Source organism: Lygodium microphyllum, chromosome 5, assembly GCF_053477565.2.
Source record: "Lygodium microphyllum isolate KBCC chromosome 5, Lygodium_microphyllum_v1.1.10, whole genome shotgun sequence".
In the NCBI taxonomy this organism is placed as follows: domain Eukaryota; kingdom Viridiplantae; phylum Streptophyta; class Polypodiopsida; order Schizaeales; family Lygodiaceae; genus Lygodium; species Lygodium microphyllum.
The window spans coordinates 147,244,024-147,271,848 of NC_141139.1; the positions used below are offsets into that span (position 1 = coordinate 147,244,024).

General features: G+C 43.0%; 1 protein-coding gene across 7 annotated transcripts in view; it reads right to left on the bottom strand.

The window, feature by feature from the left end:
• Positions 1 to 1,059: 1,059 nt before the first annotated feature.
• Positions 1,060 to 27,825, bottom strand: part of LOC148036504 (uncharacterized) — a 102,532-nt gene continuing 75,766 nt past the window's right edge. For all 7 annotated transcript variants that reach the window (XM_087678499.1, XM_087678496.1, XM_087678498.1 and 4 more), the window contains 2 exons: positions 7,722 to 7,793; positions 1,060 to 1,737 (listed from right to left, as the gene is read on the bottom strand). In XM_087678499.1, the coding sequence (XP_087534625.1) occupies positions 1,186 to 1,737; positions 7,722 to 7,793 (624 nt within the window). In that variant the 3' untranslated portion in view covers positions 1,060 to 1,185. The remainder of the gene's footprint in view (positions 1,738 to 7,721; positions 7,794 to 27,825) is intronic.

The following is a 27,825-nucleotide window of genomic DNA, read 5'->3' on the forward strand; positions in this document are numbered from 1 at the left end:
TGCGTGTGATCTCTTGCCACAAAGCAACCACATCACGGATGAAAACAATGCTAATGTTATAGAAGTTAATTGCCATGACAACAAGCCTCTAATGCAACCAATATAACCATGAATTTTAGAGGTAAAGTCAAGCATAAAAGTATTTCTAATAGGCCAGATGGGCCAAAGTCAAATTCAATGCAAGAAATGAAGATAGTGCTACAATGTGTCAATTTGAGGTAATCTTTCCAAGACCCATGCGTAATTAGTAATCCTTTGGAATGTTACTAAAATCCAAACCCTAGAAATAAAACCCCAAATCTGTCTAGCAATTGGACACAGAATAAAAAATGAGTTGCAGTTTCCAAAATGCAACCTGATAGAGAGACCTTCAATAAGAACTCTTCAAACAAAAGCCATGCCATGATATATACCTTTGACTTCCATAATTGTGGCCATGTATCCCACTATTTTGCACGACCATCTCTGGATGACCACACCTTTTAACCTTTTCGGTAACCCTCCTTTATCCTCTACCATCTTATGGTCCATTGCATTTGTTAAAAGGTGTACAAAATCATCACAATGGGCATGGTAATTGTGAAACACATTTCACTAGCACTGAAATGTAAAATGCTTGAAATGCTTGAAACATTCACTAAAACACGAGATGCTCTAAGTGAAATGGCTACTTGAGACATGGTTTTTTAATGCAAAAAGGAGTTGGTTTTTCTTGCTTTTTTTAGGGTTTTGGGAAACTTTTATATAGGATAGACATCATATGTTGAGATGAAAGGATCGTATGCTATGAGTGTGTAAGTTGCATTGTTTATAAACTCTATATTATTCAACCATTTCACTTGGTGTTTCTCTTGGGACATACCAAAAGGTGAAACATTTCAAGGCTGAAACACATCATGGTTACCTCATCGATGGGTGAAACTTGAATCTCACCAAGGATCAAATCCTCGTAATCATGAAGTGAAATATGTTGCCCAAATTTCTCCCCCCCTCTCTCTCTCTCTCTCTCTCTCTCTCTCTCTCTCTCTCTCGTAAAGGTTGCTTAATTTGAAGAATAATCAAATGTACAAGAGGCATGGCATATGAACTCAACTTTAAGCCCATGTTTTCAGAAACTATTAAAACTTCATTTGGGACCAGCTCACCCCTGAATGGTGTGGAAGGCTTTTGAAAGTAAAGCTAATATTATATCCTCGCCCATTTAACTCCTTGCTTGCATTGAGTCCTTGGAGCAGTAAAGAGCCGATGCTGATTGCCATGTTCATTTTCTTTGGCCAGCAGCATTGATGTATAATTGTCCAAGTGTTTTTGGGCAGAAGATTTTACAAGATTTTCATCAGGGAGCGTTCCCGAGCCTACAAACTCATATATTCCACTATCCCCTGCCTCTAAGGCAATGCTAGGTTCTACCCTCTTGGTATATCCTTTTTCTTTTCTATGGTTCACATCCAAGTCGTGCTTCTGAGATTTGACCCTTGATCTCTCGTAGGTTTTGTCGCAAACTTTCGCAGGATGGCTCGCAATCTTGATGATTTTTCGACAAGGCTTGAGCACACCTGTTTTCTGTGCTCCTTTAGATTTAGAGTTTCCTGTAAGAGCAAGAATTTGGTCTCGAGCTTCAATAAGGCAATGAGCTAAACCATTACAAATCCGCCAAAGGGAGCTGCTGAATGGGCTCCCATTGCCTCCAGCTTCTTCTTGGTTTGTCTTATCGTTCTCCTTGTCCTTGCTTCCCATCTACAAAACAGAACAACCATATAAACTTGCTCAAACAATTTTGGAATAACACCTTGTTCTAGCACCCTGGTCTGTTTGTTTAATATTCTCTTGACCTTCTCTAACTTCTTTTAGTAGGAACAATGACGCACAACCTGATTTCTCTAGTTTACTGTAAGTAACTCATTAACGAACATTGCTCTACAATACACGAGTGAGTTCTATTTTTTGATCTTTAGCAGCTCGAATGCTAACAAATAACAAGACCAAAAACTCAATTTTCAACCCATTCAAAATAAGGCATAGTGGTCGGCCTGTAGTGGATGATAGTAGTTGTGCAGGATACTTACAAAAATGGGAGCTCATCAGGTCTATTTCTCCACGGGTGATATTATCTATGCAAGTGTTCTGAGGCTATAATCATTTACTACTGCCCGTACAGCGTATGTTTGATGACATTTATGTGATATCAATAGCTAATGTGCTCATTGGGACGTTCTTCAGGCCAAGTTAAATAAGAGCATTCTAATTTTGATTGCAGCCTGGGAAACCATCAACGAAGCTATATACCTGATGGCCCACTACATCTTTTCACAATGAAATTCTGAATACATGAAAGGAACAGGAACTGTTGCAGAATTCAGCTTCTTACAATCAAAATATGCTAATCTTTCTATTCTGATTGCATGATGGTCAACTGCAGCCTGCAGGATGCTTTTCTTATCTAGCAGTGTGGAGTTTCTTTAACAAATAGAACTGATTCAAACACCTCTCTCAGTTTTCTCCCACCAACAATGAAAATACCTCAAGTATCACCTTCTTTGCAGAGACCATACAGTTCTAGAATGGTCAACCTGCAATGTAAACTCATAAACGTTTATTAATTTAATATGCATTTTGCAGAATCACCCGCTATGGAATCACCCATGTATACACTAAATTAATGAAACGTCCGAAAAGGACAGGCCTCCCCATCAACTTCTCGCACAAAGAATCCACTTTGTGTATGAGCCCCGGTCATCAAAGTTTATGGAATCCACCGTAAGACCTCACGGAATCCACCGTGGCACAGAATCCACCATGAAATATGCCTCTTGGCATCAGCAAAACACATACGTGTTGCATTCGGACTGCATCTAGTCAAGGCGGAAAGCAACAACAACAAGCTACAATCGTGAGAATGACTAGATATGACAGTCCTGACGATAGATACTCCTTGAATGGCACTACATCGACGATCCAAGGCACCAGTGGAGAATCCACATCTGGTCGTGTAGTTGGGGGCTCAGGGGCATCTGTCAAAAGGCTTAAATTGACAAGCCAGGACCCTGAAGATGAAGACATAGTACCACCTGCTTATCTTAGGGTCAAACTCATCACAAAAAGAGAGCATACTAATATCAAATAAAGGAAGGAAAATTATACATAATGAATTGAATGTGTTGAGACATTTATGAGGTCACTTGATCCATAGCAAATAACTCTTGAGTTGTCTATGTTTGGCAAATGCAACAACTGGTCCCATCATCCCCATCCCGACCAGCTCATTCAATCTCGTCCAAAGGCATCTGATGATGTCCCTATTCAACCGTTGCCTAGGTCAAAAGTGACCATTGAAAGGTCAAATGTGACCTTTTTAACTCCCACGTGCCTATCTAAACATCTCTCTTTTTTTTGTTTTTGTATCCGTCAAGAGTATGACACACTTTCTAGCTCATTACCCCTGCCTCACTCCTCTAGACATGAGAGTTCAGGGTACAATTTTCATTCCTTGCATGGTTTGTTTGCTGCATGAGCATCATATTATATTTATTCATTCATTCAAAACATTACTGTGTTCATTGTCTCTAAGTTACGCTAACCCTAACTATGTTCTATTGAGTTTATGCTTTCTTGTATGGTTTCGTATATGTTTTTGCATTAGGGTATTTTCTTCAGATGGTATCAAAGCAAGGTTCTCCTTGATGAAACCTTGGCCTTTGATTTGAAACCCCTTCGCAAGAATCAAGAACAATAGGAGGGCTAGATGACTTTAAACACATCTTCACGACATCATCATCATGCTCCCAAGCCTAGCACAACAAGACATGAGACAAAGTGGGCTTCATAGCCTGCTCCTCCAACTTCCGATAGGGCTAGAAAGTCTTTGAACTACCATGGAGTCCACAGACCATACAAGATCTCACAAGCCAAATACAATCTCATCCTCATGTATTGAGCTTAATAGTAGATTGAAGGAAAATTGGAGTTTTTCCCTTTAGATTCGGTGCACTAGTCTAATGATTTTGCAAGAAGGATGGAAGCTCCACAAAGGATTGGTCATCGTGATGTGGAAATTGGCATGGAGCACAAACCATTTTCTTCTCTACCACCACCACCATCTCCATCTCTATCTCTTTCATCTTTTCCATACACATCTCCACCTTCTTTCACTCCCATGTCAAGCTTACATATATCAATACTTCTTCTTTTTTTTCCGTAAAATATATATATCAATACTTCTCAATCTTTTGAATTTACTTCCTCTTCTTCACAAGATATTGGTGATGCTCAGGATCAAGGAACTCTTAATACCAAGTATTGGTTCATAAGCCATGAAGAGGATATATTTTTCCATTTGAACTCTAGAAAAGGTAAGAAAAGGTTGCAAGATTCAATTGTGAGTGCTCCTTCATCTTTTATATCTTATGGTCAATTTGATTTTGGTGAATCGTCTTTTTAATCATTGGGTGGATTGAGAGGGATCCACACACATGTTAAAATCCCCCATCAATAAGCCCGGTCTACCAAGTGAAAGATGAGACGTCATATGTGATCTCAACAACAACAAACCTGCCAAACACATCACGTTTGATCAAGACAGGCTGAAACCTCTCATGCATAATCAGTAGCACATCAGAATGCTTCCCTACTGGCACTCCCGCATAAAACAATACAAAATGCGCAACACTGGACTATCCTTCCAGCTTCTTTATCACTTTTATGCTCAACAGCACATAGAACATCCCAACCATTAGAATGCAAAATTCTCCACATATCATGCTTTTTGCTATGAGAGGAAACACCACAAGCATTCCACATGACTATTTTCACATGGAAAAGAAAAAAATTTAGATCTAGGGCTGAAGCTGCCTCCTCTTTGCCTTAATAGCCAAGGCTGCAAGAACATCCTCATCCAAGAAATCTGCCAAGACACAAAATGTATTTTGCCCATTGCTATCCATCTTCAAGGTAGATGAATGATTCATATTAAGCTAGTGCATTGATGTGGACATCTACTATTCCAAGGTGTAATCACCTTGCTCTACCCAATCAAGAGGTCTATAACACCAGACCATGTGGGACTCAAATAAAAGAAAGTATCGAAATCCCAGATCTTGACAGAAGCATCTCACCTCCTTATAGTCTCTGAGTCACCTTGTAGCCTCTCCTTCTCCCCACTGCTATGGAGAGAGTGGATAATCTAAATCCAAATCATGGAGAGAGTCTCTATAATGGATATATTCAGCAAATATACGCATGATTACATCTGGCATTCCACATAAGCCAAGTAAGGATTCAAGCTATCAGCTCCCATTTGTGACAATGCCCCTCGATCCACTCTGTCTGAAAGTTTTGGCATGGCAATCCTGCTCAAGAGTTAACCAAAAATGAGATAGGAGTGACTTCCCTGAACATCCTTATAGTTGCAAGCCGAGCCTCCTTTCCTGACACAAGCTACTACCCCCACATCATTATCATAGCTTTTGTTGTGCCATGGTAAACTATCTTGAGGGCTCTTCTCCATACCTCCAAAACTTTGGGGTAGTCCTATAAAAATAGTGTCTCTACATCTCCTCCAGCAGTAAGTTCAGTGCATGCCTACCATATCACCTACCTACTTGGCTTAAGCCTTATTCACACTCTCTGTGGAGTTTTATTCTACTTGCATGGTGTGGCATCTCTTGCTGTACGAACTATTATGAAGCACAACACCACATAGTGATATCTCCCTTGTATGTTAGGAAAATCTCTCCTAACTAAAGTGTGTAAACCCACCAAGAAGAGAAGTAAGCTCCTCTTTCGGGTGTTTGAGGTCTTCCTGTATATGTGGTCATTGTATACATGACTGGTGGCCTGTGAGAGGAAGATATTCAAATGTGAACGTGAGGGGGCTATGGTGATGCTAGCACGATCGTACATGCATGTTAGGATAGGTCCAAGTAGGCATGGTCTGCCCCCACTCCAACATACCAGTCAATCTTGAGAGCAAAGGCATCAGCAATAGAGAGCCCATGGCATAGTCAACTGTGCTTACACCATCTCCAAACAGAAAGTATGCAAATCTTGGGATGATAGCCCTTGTGCCTTGCCATTAAAGACTCCGTGCTCATCCTAAGTCCAAGTCTCCAATAAATTGCAATGCTTAGCATATCCTATGGGTCCTAGAAAGATACACCTCTGTGAGTAAATCCTGATACATAGGACTCTGATCTATCAAAAGGTGAGGCCTACTGTCTGGCTGTGCAAGCATTGAAGAGAAATCCTGTAATTTCTCTCCCATGCTAAAAGAACTGCATAATGTCTGCATAGAGTGGAATCCATTTTGGTTTGTAGGTGCCTGATGCTTACACTACCACCTGATCATTTCAGAAGGGTGTTTATAGTGGATCCCCTTAAGGAAAATGCAAGTTTTTTAGACTTCTTCTTGCAGGAAATTAACCCTGAGGAAGCCTAATATGCCATCATTCCTTATCATGATAGGTAAGTCTCTGTGCATATAATGCTTTTCCAGGAGCTTAGAATTGGATATTAGTATGGCAACTCCTCTTATACAGTAGCATATTTGGAGGTGCCTGGAGCAAAGTAGTATAGTGCAATGCCCCTTGATCTCTCAATCTAAACTCCTCATTCTAATACAGCAGTATCTAGACTTCGTGACTCATCTGAAGATCAGCATCATCCCTTAGAGCTCCAATCTGAATTCCCCATAGGCCATATGTCCCTCCGGTTGTTCATGCCTGTGTGCCATACACAGACTGCCATAAGTACCTGCTGATGTTACTAAAAAAATGCTCTCCTAACTCTTCTTCGGGCTACCATGCTTCGTTGTTCACTGTTTGCTTTTCTTGTGACTGTGAGAGTTTTACCTTTTCTGCTTTGCAAAGGCATACTTGAAAAGTTCTTTCATTGTATCAATGTTATCAAAGATACCAAGCAGGTTAGGTGAAACAATCATCACCAACATAAATTTTTAGCCTTTGGATATCTTGAAGTATGTGTGTGCCCTGGAGTACATATTAAAAACATTTACTTATCCTTGTTTGATGAAGGAATCCCACCTAACCATAGCCAGAATATTGTTAAGATCTGAAGTGAAGTACCAATGTATCTTCCTATGGAAAGGAGTGGTCATTATGACTTCAGTGTGGTGTCCCATGTCTTCTTTCTTCACTCTAAGTATCACTTCTGTTTGGGTTCAAACATGATTTGCAGAATGTCTCAATGTGGCCATCTGCTGTGAATTGGAAAAACTAGCACTATTATGTATTGAAAATCCATCACAGTCAGCATGCCACCTGAGCCATTTACACTTATGCCAAGGTGTGCCTAATATGGACCTTGGAAATTCTAGGAGTTTCATGCTAATGTGTGCCTAATAAGGATCTTGAGAGGGAAACGATACATGATTCAAAATATGACCAAACTTGTCTTCATTTTATTTCAACCTGAAAACAGTCATTTCTTCATGCTTATGTTGGTGTTAACTAGCTCCAAAAATTTCCTTTCAAAGCCTCAAAGATCTCCATATTGATGGCATGCTTCTTCTATGAACATGTATTTCTTGTTTTTTTTTTGGTAGACCTCAATTATATGCAGACTTGCTGGATATCATGTGAAGAACTCTACTTGCAATCTCACTACCTAGAGATGCAACATCTAGTTTGCATAGTTTGTCCTATAGCTATATTGATTCACAGCGACCAACAAAGGTTGATGCTTTAAAAGCTAAATCACGGACATACCTTTTCCTGGTGGAACCTGGCTTCCTTTACAATCAGCTCCTGGAGCTTCTGAAGCTCATTATACAATGACACCTGGTAGAAGGAAAATATCTGATTGATGTCCAAGAGTTCTTCCCAAAAAAAGAAAAAAACTAACAATTTCACAAAATGTGCATTACCCTAATCTTGTCATATCTTACAAGCAACAGATCTATCTTTCTTGACATTAAAACACTTGTTCTATTTAATTCTTTCATGAGCAGATTATTTCCTTCTAAATTAAACGTGTATAAACTCACACATAACATACTCTTCATGGCATGAAACACTTAAAGCCAACTATTATCAGATGTCAAATATGTGAAATGAAACATATGCACAAAAATTTACTGGGTGACTGATAAAAGCCAAGGAACTTCTTACAAGACGTGACAAAACTACAAACTTAACAGGATGAAGTCTCTGAAGACCTAAATTGGAGTTATCAATCCTCATTGCACTACTTTCAATACTGAACATTGATATAAAATCCTCTTAGAAGGCACAATATCAAGCTGAAAGAGTTCTAAGTTAGAAAACTTTATAGATGATGCTTGCAAATTAAAAGACAGATATTGTCTATGATAGTATATAGCTGTTACTATAAGATGAATATTGCCTGATATCCTAATATGTGCATCTCTTGGGGAATTATACCCTGCGAGAAGTCTCTGCAAACATATCTGAGCTATATGTACACCCTAAAACCCCCCAACAACAACAACAACAACAAAAAAGAAACCCCAAAAAAAAAAAAACCCCACTGATCAGAATCCGAGGACAAAAGAATCTGTAAGCCCTGCAAGCTCTTTCCAAATCCAGTATTTTATTGACTTATTGGTACTAATTTTGTTTTTGTTTTTTGAGCCGAGTGCCTAATTAGGCTCAAAGGCAGAATCTTGTGCCACTAGCTTATGATTTCACTACTTCCTTCAGGAACATGTTCCTTGGAAGACTCCGCTTACCACCCAAATGACGGAGCATGGGTAGGCACCTAGCACCCCAGTTCAGGGGACCAGGTAGTGCTGGACTCTCGCCAACTAAAACCGCCAATCCTAGTGGATTCCCTTAAAGGGATGCCATACCCCAAGGTGTCAGCTTGAATCCAATCCAATGATAGACCTAACCTTCTTGCACTTGCAAATAAGTCTCCCAAGCAGGGGGGTGTTCATACATTAAGGACTATTTAACAGTAGTGCTATGAGAACTCTCACTAACAGATCAACCAGGATATACAGAATAATTAGATTTCATACTCCAAGAGTTGACAAGCCACTCCTCAAAAGCAAAGGGACTAGTTTTGTAGCACTTAAAGCAGAGGTCTATGTGCCAACACTAGACATATCCAAGGCATAAGACTATCAACGTATACAGTACTCCATCGATTACAATGCAACATCACAGATTGCAGAACATCGTACATGGGTAGCATCAAAAGATTTTGCGAAAATATACTGCATATTGAGGCTTAAGCACACGCACACGAGAGAGAGAGAGAGAGAGAGCTGACAATGATGAGCGTGATGAAGTTGCCTATGCGATGGTCCCCCATTGCTGCTGTCTGATCTGTGCTTCCACGAGCTGACCTATGCCTCCCTTTCCTGTGTTCTGCCTATCGCCTGGTCGTGTAGGACTAGACTGTAGCAGCGCCCGACAGCCACTCAGCAAGGGAGAGAGAGAGAGCAACAGCTTGGTGCCCCCCACCTGAAGCCATCCTTCCTGGCACCCCCACCTGAATCGTTTTGAGATTGCACTGCCCTGGGGCCTGCGACTGTTGCTGGAACACCCTGCAGGCTGCCAGCTACCTGTGCGCTGGTTGAAGACCAGCAGGACACAGAGCCAGAGGTGCCAATCCTTCTGCAGACCAGCAAGTTCGTCAGCAACCATCAGGCAGATTAGGGCAGACCCGAAACTGCTGGAAAGAACAGTCGCATGCAGCAGTCTAGATTGCATAGGGCAGGTGTGTGCAGGACAGGTACGTGCAGCAGTAACCACTTTGACTGCCGGTTCAGGCAGTCACATGTTCAGGTCCGGACTGCTGGCACAGGGTAGCAGACACAAGCGGCCGTGCTGACTGCTCGTGCAGGTCAGGTTTGGGACTGGGATTGGCACACGCTGGGTGCAGACCCATCCCATACATTCTGTCCAGGGGACTGTGGGCTGTGGGGAGTGCTGGACCCGACTCTGGGATTGCGCTTCTACTTGCAGGCTGCTGTGCATAGCCTGCAGGGGGGGGGGGGGGGGAGAGAGAGAGAGAGAGAGAGAGAGAGAGATCCGCAGACCTGAAAATGAAATGACCCTGAATGCTGACATGAAGCATGGCAAGCCCCTTGTCAAGTGTTCCAAGTGCATAGATGCCTCCCTGGTGGAAGGGGCAAATGCATTGGCCTGTGGGGAATCGCAAACAATCCCGTGTGCTTCAGAGATGGGTCACACTTTGTCCTATGCTCAAGCAGCAGGGCAGTCAAATGACTCCCATGACTTGTATTGGGAGCATCTTCTAGAATTTGCCAACACCTTGCTTGGGGAGTATGTGCAACATAATTAGGATTCTTGCAGTAACTTTGAGGAGAGTGATGTCATCGTTACTACCGTGGAAACAAAAAAAGTGGGGAGTGGTTCTCCTCCTTTCATGAAAAAGCTGCTATCTTGTTCTTTACTGCCAGAATTCTGACAATGTTTTTGGTACATTCATGGCTGATGAGTGAAGACTGTGTGGAGGACATCTTTGTGGGCACAAGGGGGTCTTATGAGGTCCTTCTCCAATCCCCTCATCAATATGAGGTTCTTTTAAGTAAGCTGCCATTGTTTCATGACCGCAAACTGGTGCATATTGTCCCATGGCGGCCAATGGCAAACTTCACAGACTTGTTAAAGCAAGAATGTCTAGTTTGAGTGGAAGTAAAGGGCTGCCCAGACGTGTACTGGTCCCTTTTTCTTGATGCCATGTCGAAGATTGGCAAAGTGTTGGTGCCTCCTAGTACTCGAGCCATCAATTGACACAGAATGTGCATGCTTTGGAACACCTCTCGCAAGCGCCCCACCTGGCTATGCCTAAATTCCCTTGGTATGCACACTCTGCATTTCCATCTCAAATGGGGAGCTTTTGCAGGACATTGCTTCAAACTGCAGAAAATTGGGTCATTTTATGGCACAATGTACAGAAGCTAAAGAGGGGACAACACAAGCAAATCAGGCTCCAACTGCTCAACAGGATGGTATTGCTATGGATATAGATGCTCACCCTATGGAGGGAAATCTGGCCAAAGGTAAACAAGTGCTTTCACCCCTCACTAATGATGCTCATGGCTAGCAAGAGGTGCAATCAAAGAAAAGAACAAGCTTATGTCCCAAGGTGCTGGTGGTGTATGTTTGAGCTTCAAGGCAACCTCTAATCCTAAGGCCCGACACGAATCATTATGTGTGACCCTAAGCGTTTGGGCTTTGACAAGCATAGTAAGGTCATTACTCCATGGGACCGTAGATACCCACATAGTAGCACTGTTGATGTAAATTAGCCCTCGATCTCAAAAGCACGTGATAATGGGACAAATACCTTCACTATGTTGGCAGATTTTTCTAGATGAGGATGTTCTGGTTGTTTTGGCGAATAAAGCTGTAGAAAGGCAGCTGCAACCCTACTCTTGATCCCCTATCTCATCATGAAAATTGCCACATGGAACATTCGAGCTATTTGTTCACATGGCAAGCAACATGCTATGTGACAAGCCTTACACTCTAATACCAAGGATGTTTTGTGGTTTTGTGTGTGACAGAGCATGAGTCACAAAGAAGCATGGAAAATCCTACACTATCATGGCTTCAAGCATTTTTATACTGGGTTTTCAACAGGAGCCGATTCCAGTGTATTGCTAATTGTCGGGGAGAAATTTCAACCCGTAGTGATCAAGAGGATGTATCTCGCACATTTATAGTTGTGGAAATCATGTATGAAGGGGAAGTGTTATAGCTGGTGGGTCTCTATGCTCCTAGTGATGTGCCTGGTCGTTGCAACTTATGGCACCAATGACAGCATGCCTCTCCCTTGGAATGCTAGGATTCATCATGGGAGATTTTAATGTGTGTGGACCCATCACATTCAACTTCAAGACATGGACTCATGGATGGCCCAGAATGCCAAGACTGGGATGCCTTTGCTTCAGCAGTTTTGAAATAGGATCTTTGGTCTTGGCTATCTCCCCTAGACCACGGTGCACTTTCCATTCAATGCAACACTTGGAAACCTGGAGCCACTTGGATTGGCTCTACAATATACACGACGATTCCTTTTTATCCGAGGTTTTGGAAATCAGGATAAACTCCTTCCTTCAACATGAGATATTTGATGGCTATATGCAACAGTTGCTACACCAATTTTTATTGGACCTTCCATCCCAAGGGGCAGCTTCCCTCGATCAGTTGATATGCAATGTGCAAATGGTCGCCAGGCAATATGGAATACATCATACCACCCTACACAAACAAAGGTTGCAAGCTGCCAAGCAACGCCTAGCTCTAACACATCCTATTTTAATGGATTTGTCTCAAGATCCCCCTTTTTTTTCCATCCCACAAGATTGGCATAGCTTGTTGGTACTTTTCAAACAAGATCGTACCAGCAGGCCAATCTTGCTGCACTATCAGAGGGTCTGCAGGATAATAATTGTCAATCGCATAAGTTTTATTGCAGCCTACATGCCTCCTTTGCTTGAGAGAATGTGGTCCATCTTAGCACTTTCAATGGTGAAATGATCACAGACCCGCAAGGAATTGTGCAAATGTATAGAACCTATTTCATGGGCTTGCTTGGTTCGCAATCCTCTGTTTCTCATGCAATCGGTGCGGCCTGTTCATTATTTTGTGATCTGGTTAAAGATCAGGTTACATCAAAGGTTGCCAACACTTTAGATATGAACATTACACAAAATGAATTCATGGATGTCCTCTTGCATTTGCCTAAAGACAAGAGCCCAGGGTGGGATGGTATTATCAATGAGTTTTTTGAGACCTATGCCACTCACTTGGCTGCACGTTTGATAGCCTTATACCAGCAAATTTGGACAACTGGACACATGCTGCCCTCTTGGAAGGAGGGTAAGATTAAGTTGATTCCTAAAGTGTTGTCCCCCTCAGCCATGAAGCATTGGCAACCAATCTCCTTCATGGGCTCTATCTATAAGATCTTTACCACAGTCCAAGCTAATAGACTATATGAATATCTTTCGGATATTATTCACCTCCCTAGTATGCATTTATCAAAGGGTACAATATTATGTACAACATCTTGAATGTCCAAATGGGAATAGATTATGATCGATACATATGTTGAGATGACAAGCTCAACACATGCGGACATTAATGATGGACCGCCTGGTTAGATAGGTCCACACGTCTACAATTAGCATGTCGGTGGTCATTACATGGCCACTGACTCATTACTTATTATATTCAGGTTGTTACACCTATTTACAGCTGGCATAGTTATAGCGCCAGTCAACTAGTGTAGTCGGTTATGCATTGTTTGACTTAGTAGGCCACTTTCCTTTATGTCGTATCTTATCTATACTTTGTGTACATTGTAAAGTGTGTGGAAGAACAAGAAACCAGAAAGAAAACGTTTTGGCTTCCATCTCTCTTCTTGTCTCTTGAGTGAGCTTCTCCTTGTGCATTCTGTGTGTGTTCAGCGCAGCATCTTGAGCAAGTCCCCCCACCACGCGATTCTTGACATGGTATTAGAGCCGCGCCACTGAGAGGCTGATTTTGAACGCCGAAGTGAAGGAGAAGAAGCAAGGTTCGAGCAAGCAAGCCACGGGTAATAAGCTCTCCCATCCTTCCATTCTCTCTCTTGGATAGTGCCTGTGGAGGCACCGGAAGCAGGGTCGAGCAAAAAATCTCAGATTGCTGTGAGATTTGGTGTGCGAGCAGAGCACTGTATATTCTGTAGATAAGCCCTTTAGGGCATTGCCGCAATTATTTCGGGCTTCTGAGGCCGTTTCAGGCCCCGTTTTAGAGCCGCAAGGTTGCGGACAGCAGTTTCAGGGTATACTGTGATTTCGGCTGTATTGACCGAAAGCGGGTGCACAGGTTACAGATTACATGTATTGTTGAGCAATCAGTGAAAAAGGTTGCTTAGTGTATTACTGTGCACGTGTTGTGAAAGATTGCAGAAGACTAGCTTGCTGTGCGATATCCTTGTTTGTGATAATGACGGAGAACAGTGAAAATCCCATTATTGAGAAGCTCGACAAAAACAACTACCCTTCATGGAAGTTCCATGTGACGAACTTCCTCATTGGAAAGGGCCTTTATGAGTTTGTCTCAGGTGAAGAAAAGGAGCCAGAGCTGGGTATCCCTCCGACTATAGATGAGTTAAAAGCATGGAAAGAGTGGAATGCGAAAGACAAAAAGGTGATGTACTGGCTATCTGCAGTAATTGATAATACTATGCTGGGACATATCAGGAATGCAGAAACTTCACATGCAGCTTGGACAATTTTTGAGAGTATGTTTTCAGTAAATACAAAGGCACGAAAGATTCAACTCAAGCAAGAGTTGAATGCCTTGAAGAAAGGAAGAATGTCTGTCAATGAGTATGTGTTGAAGGTGAGGAGCATTGCAGATGCTTTAGCAGCAATTGATGCAATGCCGAATTATGATGATTTGGTTTCATCCACTCTGAGTGGCCTTAACAATGAGAAAGCATGGAAATCATTTGTTACTTTAGTATATGTACGAAAGCCATTTCCAGATTTTGATGAGCTGATCTCTCTCATAATTGCTGAAAAGATCAATATGCAAGGTGATTCGTCTGAAAGAAATTGTGAACAGGTCTAAGCATTTTACTCAAGTTCAGGAAGGGAACGTGGTAGATCCTCTTCAAGAGGCCGTGGTACAGGACGTGGTAGGGACAACCAGTAAAACAGATTGAATCAGCAATTTGGCGATATGCAGGTTTCAAGAGGTCGTGGTAACTTTAGAGGCAGGGAGAGCTTTAGAGGAAGAGGTGGATGGCAGAACAGAGGCTCTAACAACTCTGGTATTGTGTGTCACTACTGTGGCAAAACAGGTCATATTGCAGCCCAATGTTATGCTAAGAAAGATGATATTCGCAGTGGTAAGTTGCAACAAGGAAACTATGCATCGTCTTCATGACAGAATGAAGACAAAAATGAATGTTTGTTTGTTATGCAGCATATGCTGAATGCTGTTACAAGAAAGGGAACACATGATGATGTTTGGTATGTTGATTCAGGTGTATCCAATCATATGACTAGCCATGCAGAATGGTTTGGAGAGATGTAGGATTTGAAAAATACAGGTTATGTGCAGACGGGTGATGATTCATGCCACCCAATTTCACACATTAAAAAAGTTTCCTTGTCCTTGCATGATGGTAAGACAAAGAGTCTTTCAGATGTATTACATGTGCCATCTATTACAAAGAACTTGGTGTCAGTCAGTCAAATGGTAGAGCAAGGGCTGCAAGTCAGATTTAATGCAAAGGGTTGCTTTGTAGAAGACTTCAATGACAAGTGCAGGTTGGTTGAAAAGGGAAGTAGAGTTGGACGTATATTTACTCTGGATGCTGGAATTCCTACTATGAATGCTGCTATGTATACTAAAGGAAAATGTGTTGTCGCAGATATTGAAATTTGACACAAACGCATTGGACATGCAAATGTACAAATGCTGAAATTAATGCAGTCCAAAGGGGTTGGTTACAGGTTTGCCTACATTTAGAATTGCAGAATTTCATAAGGTATGCGAAGCATATCAGTTTGGTAAGCAAGCAAGACAACCCTTTTCACATGACAGAGATGTAAGCAGAAATATCCTTGATGTTGTGCATATAGATATTTGGGGACCTACACAAAATGTATCTCTTAGAGACAGTTCATACTTTGTCACATTCATTGATGATTGTTCTAGAAAGCTATAGGTATATTTTATGAAGGAAAAGAGTGAAGCGTTTGAGCACTTTAGAACTTTCAAGGCTGCAGTTGAAAGAAAAACAGGCATGAAAGTAAAGTGCTTGAGGTCAGATGGAGGGGGAGAGTACCTCTCGAATGAGTTCAGTGATTTTCTGAGGTCTCATGGGATAAAGAGTCAGCTCACATGCAGGTATATCCCACAGCAAAATGGGGTTGCAAAAAGAAAAAACATGCATATTGCAAAAGTTGCACGCGCCGTGATGGCTGAAAAGAATATACCTAAGCATTTTTTGTCTGAGGCTGTTCATACTGCTTTTTATATTATGAACAGAACTCCCATAGCTGCAGTTCATGGTATGACTCCTGAAGAATGTTTTACTGGCAAGAAGCTTCATGTATCGCACTTGAAGATATTTGACTGTGTTGCATGCATTCATGTGCCAGATGAGCTATGGAAGAAGCTTGATCCAAAGGCAGAAAATGTGTTTTTATTGGATACTCTTTAGAGCAGAAAGGGTATCGTTGTTATAACCCTGTCACATATAAGTTCAGAGTGAGCAGGGATGTCATCTTTGATGAAATGAGCAGTTGGTATGCATCTAGTGGTGATGCATTGGATGATGATAATGATCATGACACTCATGTGCAGGCTGAAAAGCAAGAATCACGGACCCTTAGTGGACCAGAGACATCATTTGGTAGTCCCTGGTCTGGGAGACTAAGGAGTAGCTCTACATTTTCAGGTGCATCTAGTAGTACTACAGGTAAAGACAAAGGAAAGAATAAAGTGTCAGATGGTATTGATGCAGTTCTTGATGGAGAATCGAGTGGCTCAAAGAGCTTGGATAATGAGCTTGGCATTCCTTCAATGAGGACTCCAGGTGTGTAGAGAGCACGCGTCAATGCAAAGACTCCATTGAGTGATCCAGTGGTACGCAGGTCTAGCAGGGTGAGATACTCTGTTAACAGATTTGGTTTTGAAGGTTATGCATCTCTCACATGTTTTGAGGAGGTTGTTGGTCATGCTCATTGGGATGCAGCAATGGATGAGGAGATGGCTGCATTAGAGGCCAATAAAACTTGGGATCTAGTATCATTGCCGAAGGGCAAGAAAGCTATTGGATGTGAGTGGGTTTATAAGATTAAGCACAATGCAGATGGTTCTATTAGTAGGTACAAAGCTAGGCTGGTTGCAAAAGGCTATGCCCAGACATATGACATAGATTATGAAGAAACCTTTACTCCAGTTGCTAGGATGGCAACTGTCAGATGTGTGATTGCTTTGGCAGTAGCCAAAGGTTGGAGGTTGCAGCAAATGGATGTGAAGAATGCCTTCTTGCATAGTGATTTGCAAGAAGAAGTGTATATGAATCAGCCACAGCAGGTTATGAAGATTTAGAGCATCTCATGTATGTGTGCAAGTTGAAGAAGGCGCTCTATGGGCTCAAGCAAGCACCTAAAGCATGGTCTGACAAGATCAGAGAGTATCTTGTCAATATTGGCTTTTATGTTTCTGATGTTGATCACTCACTTTATGTGAGAAAGGGAGATGCAGGTTTGGTTATCATAGCCATCTATGTGGATGACTTGATTATTACAAGTGATAGTGATAGTGGGATTGCTGAAGTCAATGACTTTTTGAAGAAGAAGTTTGAGATGAAGGATTTAAGTGAGCTAAGGTACTTCCTTGGCATTGAGGTGATCAGATGTGATGATGGTATATGGTTGTCCCAAAGACAATATGGCTTGGATATGTTGTCTAAGTATGGTATGACAACATGCAAACCACTTTCAGTCCCGTTGGAGCAGAATGTAAAGTTGAGTGCTGATGTTGGGGATGAGATAGAAGACCCTACTATGTTCAGGAGGATAGTGGGGAGTTTGATCTACATGACCATTACAAGGCCAGACTTGAGCTACGGTGTTGGTCTTGTGAGTCAGTTTATGCAAGTACCTAGAAAGCCACATTTGGATGCAGTTAGACACATATTGAGATATATGAAGTCCACATTACATTATGGACTTTGCTATGAGGCAGTACAAATGTACAGGTGTTTGGATACACAGATACAGATTGGGCTAGTAATATGTCTGATAGAAGATCTACCAGCGGATACATGTTCTCTCTTGGTAATGCAGCAGTTACTTGGAGCAGCAAAAAGCAATCTATAGTTGCTTTATTGAGTACAGAGGCTGAGTATAGAGATGCTGTTGTTGCAGCATGTGAGGTAGTATGGCTGCAAAAGTTATTGGCTGATTTAGATGTGTAGGTAAAAGATCCAGTTGTCATTTATTATGACAACATGAGCGGTATACAGTTGGCTAGGAACCCTATGTTCCATGCCAGGACAAAATATATTGAGGTACACTACCACTTTGTGAGAGAGAAGGTACTAGCAGGTGAGATTGACTTGGTGTATGTCAGCATATAGAATCAGATAGCTGACATCTTCATGAAGGCATTGGGTGTCAAGAATCGCGTGGTGAGGGGACTTGCTCAAGATGATGCGCCGAACACACACAGAATGCACAAGGAGAAGCTCACTCAAGAGACAAGAAGAGAGATGGAGGCCAAAACGTTTTCTTGCTAGTTTCTTCTTCTTCTTACACACACTTTACAATGTATACAAAGTATAGATAAGATACAACATAAAAGGAAAGTGGCCTACTACGTCAAACAATGCATAACCGACTACACTAGTCGACTGGCGCTATAACTATGCCAGCTGTAAATAGGTGTAACAACCTGAATATAGTAAGTAATGAGACAGTGGCCATGTGAGAGTCATAATGACTACCGACGTGCTAAGTGTAGACGTGTAAACCCATCTAACTAGGCGGTCCATCATCAATGTCCGCATGTGTTGAGCTTGTCATCTCAACACTCCCCCTCAAGCTCAACTACATCTCTGTAACTCCAAGTAAGCTTCGAAACTTTTGAAGCTTCTCTGTACCCAATGCCTTCGTGAAGATGTCAGCTATCTGATCCTATGTGCTGACATACACTAAGTCAATCTCACCTGCTAATACCTTCTCTCTCACAAAGTGGTAATGTACCTCAATATGTTTTGTCCTGGCATGGAACACAGGGTTCCTAGCCAACTGTATACTGCTCATGTTGTCACAATAAATGATAACTGGACCTTCCACCTGCACATCCAAATCAGCCATTAACTTTTGTAGCCATACTACCTCACATGCTGCAACAGCAGCACCTCTATACTCAGCCTCTGTACTCGACAAAGCAACTGTAGATTGCTTTTTGCTGCTCCAAGCAACTGCTGCACTACCAAGAGAGAACATCTATCCGCTGGTAGATCTTCTATCAGACATACTACCAGCCCAATCTGCATCTGTGTATCCAAACACCTGTACATCTGTACCTGCCTCATAGAAAAGTCCATAATGTAATGTGGACTTCACATATCTCAATATGCGTCTGACTGCATCCAAATGTGGCTTTCTAGGTACTTGCATAAACTGACTCACAAGACCAACAGCGTAGCTCAAGTCTGGCCTTGTAATAGTCATATAGATCAAACTCTCCACTATCCTCCTGAACATAGTTGGGTCTTCTATCTCATCCCCAACATCAGCACTCAATTTTACATTCTGCTCCAACGGGACTCAAAGTGGTTTGCATGCTGTCATACCATACTTGGACAACATATCCAAGCCATACTATCTTTGGGACAGCCATATACCATCATCACATCTGATCACCTCAATGCCAAGGAAGTACCTTAGCTCACCTAAATCCTTCATCTCAAACTTCTTCAAAAAATCCTTGACTTTAGCAATCCCACTATCACTATCACTTGTAATAATCAAGTCATCCACATAGATGACTATGACGACCAAACCTGCATCTCCCTTTCTCACATAAAGTGAGTGATCAGCATCAGAAACATAAAAGCCAATATTAACAAGATACTCTCTGATCTTGTCAGACCATGCTCTAGGTGCTTGCTTGAGCCTATAGAGCGCCTTCTTCAACATGTACACATACGTGGGATGCTCTAAATCTTCATAACCTGCTGGCTGATCCATATACACTTCTTCCTGCAAATCACCATGCAAGAAGGCATTCTTCACATCCATTTGCTGCAACCTCCAACCTTTGGCTGCTGCCAAAGCAAATATCTAAGCATTTTTTGTCTGAGGCTGTTCATACTACTGTTTATATTATGAACAGAACTCCCACAGCTGCAATTCATGAGATGACTCCTGAAGAATGCTTTACTGGCAAGAAGCCTGATGTATCACACTTCAAGGTATTTGGCTGTGCTGCATACGTTCATGTGCTAGATGAGCTATGGAAGAAGCTTGATCCAAAGGCAGAAAAATGTGTTTTTATTGGATACTCTTTAGAGCAGAAAGGGTATCGTTGTTATAACCCTGTCACATGTAAGTTCAGAGTAAGTAGGGATGTCATCTTTGATGAAATAAGCAGTTGGTATGCATCTAATGGTGATGCATTGGATGATGATGATGATCATGACACTCATGTGCAGGCTGAAAAGCAAGAATCACGAACTCTTAGTGGACCAGAGATATCATCTGGTAGTCCTTGGTCTGGGAGAGTAAGGAGTAGCTCTACATCTTCAGGTGCATCTAGTAGCACTACTGGTAAAGACAAAGGAAAGAATAAAGTGTCAGATGGCATTGATGCAGTTCTTGATGGAGAATCCAGTGGCTCAGAGAGCTTGGATGATGAGCTTGACATTCCTTCAGTGAGGTCTCCAGGTGTGTAGAGAGCACGCATCAATGCAAAGACTCCATTGAGTGATCCAGTGGTATGCAAGTCTAGCAGGGTGAGATACCCTGTTAACATATTTGGTTTTGAAGGTTATGCAGCTCACCATTATGCTTATATGGTGAAACTAGTTGAGGATGTTGAGGCCACTTGTTTTGAGGATACTGTTGGTCATACTCATTGAAATGTAGCAATGGATGAGGAGATGGTTGCATTAGAGGCCAATAAGACTTGCGATCTAGTATCATTGCCAAAGGGCAAGAAAGCTATTGGATGTAAGTGGGTTTGTAAGATTTAGCACAATGCAGATGGTTCTATTAGTAGATACAAAGCTAGGCTGGTTGCAGAAGGCTATTCTTTTCAGCCATCAAGGCACGTGCAACTTCTGCAATATGCTTGTTTTTCCTTTCTGCAACCCCATTTTTTTGTGGGGTATACCTGCATGTGAATTGCCTCTTTATCCCATGAGACCTCAGAAAATCACTGAACTCATTCGAGAGATACTCTCCCCCTCCATCTGACCTCAAGCACTTTACTTTCAAGCCTCTTTCTCTTTCAACTGCAGCCTTGAAAGTTCTAAAGTGCTCAAACGCTTCACTCTTTTCCTTCATAAAATATACCCACAGCTTTCTAGAACAATCATCAATGAATGTGACAAAGTATGAACTGCTTCCAAGAGATACATTTTGTGTAGGCCCCCAAATGTCTGTATACACAACATCAAGGATATTTCTGCTTACATCTCTGTCATGTGAAAAGGTTTGTCTTGCCTGCTTGCCAAACTGACATGCTTCACATATCTTATGAAATTCTGCAACTCTAAATGTAGGCAAACCTGTAACCAACCCTTTGGACTGCATTAATTTCAGCCTTTGTACATTTGCATATCCAATGCGTTTGTGTCAAATTTCAATATCTGCTACAACATCTTTTCCTTTAGCATACATAGCAACATTCATAGTAGGAATTCCAGCATCCAGAGTAAACATACGTCCAACTCTACTTCCCTTTGCTACCAATCTGCACTTGTCATTGAAGTCTTCTACAAAGCAGCCCTTTGCATTAAATCTGACTTGCAGCCCTTGCTCACTGACACCAACTTCTTTGTAATAGATGGCACATGTAATACATCTGAAAGACTCTTTGTCTTACAATCATGCAAGGACAAGGGAACTTTTCCAATGTGTGAAATTGGGTGGCATGAATCATCACCCGTCTACACATAACCTGCATTTTGCAAATCCTGCATCTCTCCAAACCATTCTGCATGGCTGATCATATGATTGGATGCACCTGAATCAACATACCAAACATCATCATGTGTTCCCTTTCCTGTAACAGCATTCAGCATATGCTACATAACAAACAGACGTTCATTTTTATCTTCATTCTGTCGTGAAGACGATGCATAGTTTCCTTGCTGCAACTTACCACTGCGAATATCATCTTTCTTAGCATAACATTGGGCTGCAATATGACCTGTTTTGCCACAGTAGTGACACACAATACCAGAGTTGTTAGAACCTCTGTTCTGCCATCCACCTCTTTCTCTAAAGCTCCCCCTGCCTCTAAAGTTACCATGACCTCCTGAAACCTGCATATCGCCAAATTGCTGATTCAATCTATTTTGCTGGTTGTCACTACCACGTCCTATACCACGGCCTCTTGAAGAGAACCTGCCACGTCCCCTTCCTGAACTGGAGTAGAAAGCTTGGACCTGTTCACCACTTTTTTCAGATGTCTCACTCTGCATGTTGATCTCTTCAGTGATCATAAGGGAGACCAACTCATCGAAATCTGGAAATGGCTTTTTGACATATACGGATGTTACAAAAGACTTCGAAGCCTTTTCATTGTTCAGTCCACCCAAGGTAGACGACACCAAATCATCATCATCGGGTATTGCATCAATCGCTGCCAAGGCATCTGCAATGCTCCTTACCTTCAGTGCATACTCATTGATAGACATCTTCCCTTTCTTCAATGTATTCATCTCTTGCTTGAGTTGAATCTTCCGTGCCTTTGTATTTACAGAAAACATACTTTTAAGTATGGTCCAAGCTGCATATGAATTCCCTGCATTTCTGATATGTCCCAGTATATTATTGTCAATTACTTCAGATAGCCAATACATGACCTTTTTGTCTTTTTCATTCCATTCCTTCCGTGCCTTTGTCTCTTCTGCAGTTGGAGGATCACTCACCTCCGGCTCCTTTTATTCACCTGAAACAAACTCGTAGAGGCCTTTTCCAATAAGGAAGTTCGTGACACGGAACTTCCATGAAGGATAGTTGTTCTTGTCGAGCTTCTCAATGATGGGGCTTCCACTATTCTCTGCCATTATCACAAAACTAATACTAAACAGCAAGTAAATCTTCTGCAACCCTCGACCTGTAGTGCACAGTAATACACTAGACAGCCCTTTTCACTGTCTGCTCAACAATACATGCAATCTGCAACCAGTTTGCAGATAAACCTTGTGTTTATTCGTTGATAAACACTTTTAAACTTACAGATCTGAAATCTGTAACCTGTGCATCCACGTTCGGTCAATACAGCCGAAGTCACACTGTACCCTGAAACTGTTGTCCGCAACCTTGTGGCTCTAAAACGGGGCCTGAAATGACCTCGGATGGCCAAAATAGCAGCGAACAAGCCCTAAAGTGCTTATCTGCAGAATACACAGCACTCTTCGCGCACACCAAATCTCACTGCAATCTAAGATTTTTGCTCTGCCCTGCTTTCGGTGCCTCCACAGGCACTGTCCAAGAGAAGAAGTAGAGAATGGAAAAGTTTCTTACCCGTTGCTTACTCGCTCGAACCTTGCTTCTTTTCCTTCACTTCAGCCTTCGAAATCAACCTCTCTCAATGGTGCGGCTCTGATACCATGTCAAGAATCGCGTGGTGAGGGGACTTGCTCAAGATGATGCGCTGAAACATACACAGAATGCACAAGGAGAAGCTCACTCAAGAGACAAGAAGAGAGATGGAGGCCAAAACGTTTTCTTGCTAGTTTTTTCTTCTTCTTACACACACTTTACAATGTACACAAAGTATAGATAAGATACAACATAAAAGGAAAGTGGCCTACTACGTCAAACAATACATAACCGACTACACTAGTCGACTGGCGCTATAACTATGCCACCTGTAAATAGGTGTAACAACCTGAATATAGTAAGTAATGAGTCAATGGCCATGTGAGAGTCATAATGACTACCGACGTGCTAAGTGTAGACGTGTGGACCCATCTAACCAGGCGGTCCATCATCAATGTCCACATGTGTTGAGCTTGTCATCTCAATATTGGGTACAGAGAAGCTTCAAAAGTTTCGAAGCTTACTTGGAGTTGCAAAGATGCAGTTGAGCTTGAGGGGGAGTGTTGAGATAACAAGCTCAATACATGCGGACATTAATGATGGACCGCCTGGTTAGATGGGTCCACACGTCTACACTTAGCACGTCGGTGGTCATTATGACTCTCACATGGCCACTGACTCATTACTTATTATATTCAAGTTGTTATACCTATTTACAGCTGGCATAGTTATAGCGCCAGTCAACTAGTGTAGTCGGTTATGCATTGTTTGACTTAGTAGGCCACTTTCCTTTATGTTGTATCTTATCTATACTTTGTGTACATTGTAAAGTGTGTGGAAGAAGAACAAAAAACCAGCAAGAAAACGTTTTGGCCTCCATCTCTCTTCTTATCTCTTGAGTGAGCTTCTCCTTGTGCATTCTGTGTGTGTTCGGTGCAGCATCTTGAGCAAGTCCCCCCACCACATGATTCTTGACACACGAAGCAAAAAATGGTTCTCGTTCAATTGGACTTGGAAAAAGTGTTCAAGCATTTGGAATGGTCTTTCCTGGGTCAGTTGATGCAAGGCATGGATATTGATTTGAGAATGTCTACATTTATCAATACTATCCACACAGATTCCTCGTCAAGAGTTCTGATCGATGGTGGTGCCATGACATCATTACCCCTTTGTCAATCGGTTAGGCAAGGTTGCCCGTTGAGTCTTTTATTATGTGCCTTGGCCACTCACCCTATTCTAGCGATGTTGTCTCATCTAGCGGCCAATGGTGATGTGATTGGAGTCTCTTCCCATTCGCAAGAATAGTTAGTGGGTTAGGCCTTGGCAGATGACACCTTCATGTTTCTTAAGGCTGATCCAGATAGCATGCAAACAACTATGGCCACATGGGACTTATTCGCCCTTGCCTTAGGGCTACACATTAATGCATCTAAGTTGGCCCTTACAAGTCGCATCGAGAGTGATCTCCGAGCCTTGGGATCGCAAGGCAAGGTGGTGCTTCAAGACTTTGTTTTCAGGCACTTGGGCTATCATTTGGGAGTGCAGGTTTCACCCAAACCGTTAAATAGATTGGATATCCTCGCATATTATGGATAAGTTTGTGTATTGGAAATCTTAAGCTTGGCCTTTCCGCATAAGATCGAAAATAGCGCAGACAATCATGATACCAATGATTTCATATTACCTTCCCTTGCTTCCCTCGTCCAAGTCTCAATTATAACAAATCACTCAAATTGTCTACATTTTTGCTTGAAAAAATGGTTCTGTTCAGATGGGTATCTCCTCGATCTCCTAGCACCCTATTTGCACTCCCAAAAGAATGGGCGGTAGGACTGTTCTAGATTGGGAGAAGCATATGATTTCTTTGTTAATCATTGTTCTAGACAGTGTATGAGGGTAGGCAACCCTAGTACTTAATTGCCAATTTTTCCTTGAGACTCAAGGTATCAAGCATGGGAGCAACAGGATTTATGCCTCATGGTGGCATGTGCTTAATGCCAAACAGCCTATCCATCTGAAGTCTTTTATGTTGTTGAATCATTTGATCCAATCCTGGAGATTGGTCCTTGCTAAATCTTCTTGGCACCCACCTCCAGATCGGGAGGTGGCTAACTCTCTTTTTTTTTGCAAGTGTGGCTAATTATATTACTCAGAAAAACTAAATACAGCAAAGTGCTCATGCTCAACAGACTAGCTGGAGCTAATGCAAAGTCACAAATACATCAAGTATACAAGCCTCTTTGGGGGGGATGGGGACAAGAAGCCATGGAGAGGGGTGTATCGCCATCTGGGGCTGCCTGCCTGCATCATGAAGAACAGGTCCTGGCCACCCCAGGTGCGCAAAAAGTGAAAACAGAGCTCCTGATGAGCTCCAAACTCGCCCTGCACCTGGTCCCACTGGCCGCAGAGGGAGTGGATGATGGAAGTCCAGAGCTCTGCAAAAGTCGCCTGTACTGAAAGGCTCTCCCCACCAAAAACCTCCTGACAAAGTACCTTCCAGATGTGCCATCCAGTAAGACTCCCTACGATCTCCCATGCCTCAGAGCGGTCTACTGTAGGCTCTAGTACCTGGCGGCTGGGTAAAGCCTCCAAGCTGACCATAGCACAAGACCCAGCCTCAATGATGAAGATCATGTCTTGCATCCCGGCCTCATACAAAAGGTGACGGCCCTGGCTGACTGCCTACCAACAGAAAGCTCCCCACGAGATACATCCAAGGCTGGGTGCCAAACGGTGGAAAATGTGGCATGCTCCTCTCCACACAACCTGTGCCGCCTCGCAAACCTATCCAACTGCTCCAGCAAAACTCCGCCCAGCCGCCTGTATCCCCACCAAGAGAAGTCCAACGACCTCTCCCTCCTGTGGAAAGCTGGGTTCCTCCAGGCATCGCGTGCTCCTACTATGAGGAGGAAGACCTCCTATGCCTCCTGCTCCTCCCTTGCCATACCCTGATAGTTTTTGCCTCTGCCCTGCTAGTCCTGTAAGGCCTCCAGGTTGTTGAAGTCTCCTCCAACGATCCAGGAGTCCAGCTCTAGGAGTTCTACTGCGATCTCCACCCAGAACCTGCTGCGTGCCCTAACCTCAGTAGGGACATAAACATTGAGGACTCCGAGGCACGAGTCCCCAATATCCAATGTGATCCATAGAACCCTCCTTACCACAATCGCCCCGTGATCACGTACACAGGCGGTGAGGCTTGAGCCAATAGAGGTACATACGCCTCCATTCCTGCCGTGGGCCCCCATGGCGTACTCCCAGTAAGTGTGTGAACTGCCTGGGAGTACCTTTCCTACCCAATGGGCCTAGGTAGGGGTGAGCTTGTGCTCCTGCAAAAGTAGGATGTCGATCCGTCCGGCAAGGGCAGGTTGCAACTCTTGCCGACAATCAACTTTTTGGAACCACGTGCTCCACTGTAGTGGAGACTATTCAGATTCCAGGATGCAAGATGTAAACTCATAGGGAAACCCGTGACTGACCGAACAGGCATATGTTCGGTGTGGAAGCTACTGATGAAAAAGAAGAGCTATGGGGGCATGCAAATATGCTTTGCCGTAGGCCTGGACGATGAACTCCATTCCCCCATGGTGGCCCTCGGGCGGGACTAGGGCATCTATCAGCCAAGCTCAGAGTCGTAACTCTGTACACTGGTAGAGATGGGCAGCTTGTGCTAGGGGCCACTCGATCACATCCATCGATGTTGTCCACTATGGAGGGGCTCAAAAGATAATGCTCAAATGTGGAACCTCAGCACCAGCCCACCTGTTAATGTCCAATATGCAACATAGCCACTGCTGGGAAATTAGTACTAGTCCTCCTTCTCCCATCCAATGGGAGATGTAGTTTGCCACCTGACTCTTCACCTTCTCCTCTATCTATGTCATCATCCAATCCCCTAAGTGAGAGGTCTAAAGGAAGAAGGCATAGTTTGGTCCATCCGCTGGTGCTAGTATATGGACCTTGCTGCTCCTTGACTTGCATACCACGAAGATCCCCACCTCCAGAGGTAGTGGAAACTCTCTGCACTCCGCAACTCTCAGGTAGGACCACGGACCACTGGGAAAGAACTCCTATAGTAACAGCTGCGCTTGTCTCAGGAAAGTGTGATGGGCAGCAGAGACAGATGAGCTAGAGGCTGTGTGGGGAGGGGGGGGGGCTAGGTTGCTGGTGAGTGGAGGATGTAGGCATATGTGGCTCATCACCTTTGTGGAAAGGGAGGGAGGGGGGAGGAGTTCACCTGTACTGGGTGGGGATTCGGGGGGGCTGATCGGTGGAGGAGAAGGTGGGAAGGAGGAAGATCGAGGGATGGTGGGGTGGTCGAAGATACCGGGTAGGTGTGGGGGTTGCTATCGTGGTTGTGTTTGAGGGGCTGACTGCGGCCCCCCGTGCCATCTCCTTCTCTGTCATCTTTGGACCTATCTAAAACCGTCACCATCCACTCGGGGGCCTATCGGCGGAGTCGCCTTGGCTCCGAAGCGCATACAATCTGCTACATAATGTCCAAATTCATGGCAACACAGACACTGTGCTGGTTGCCCGCTCACAACGACCTGTTGCCTGAAGGAGTGTCCTACCTTAATCTC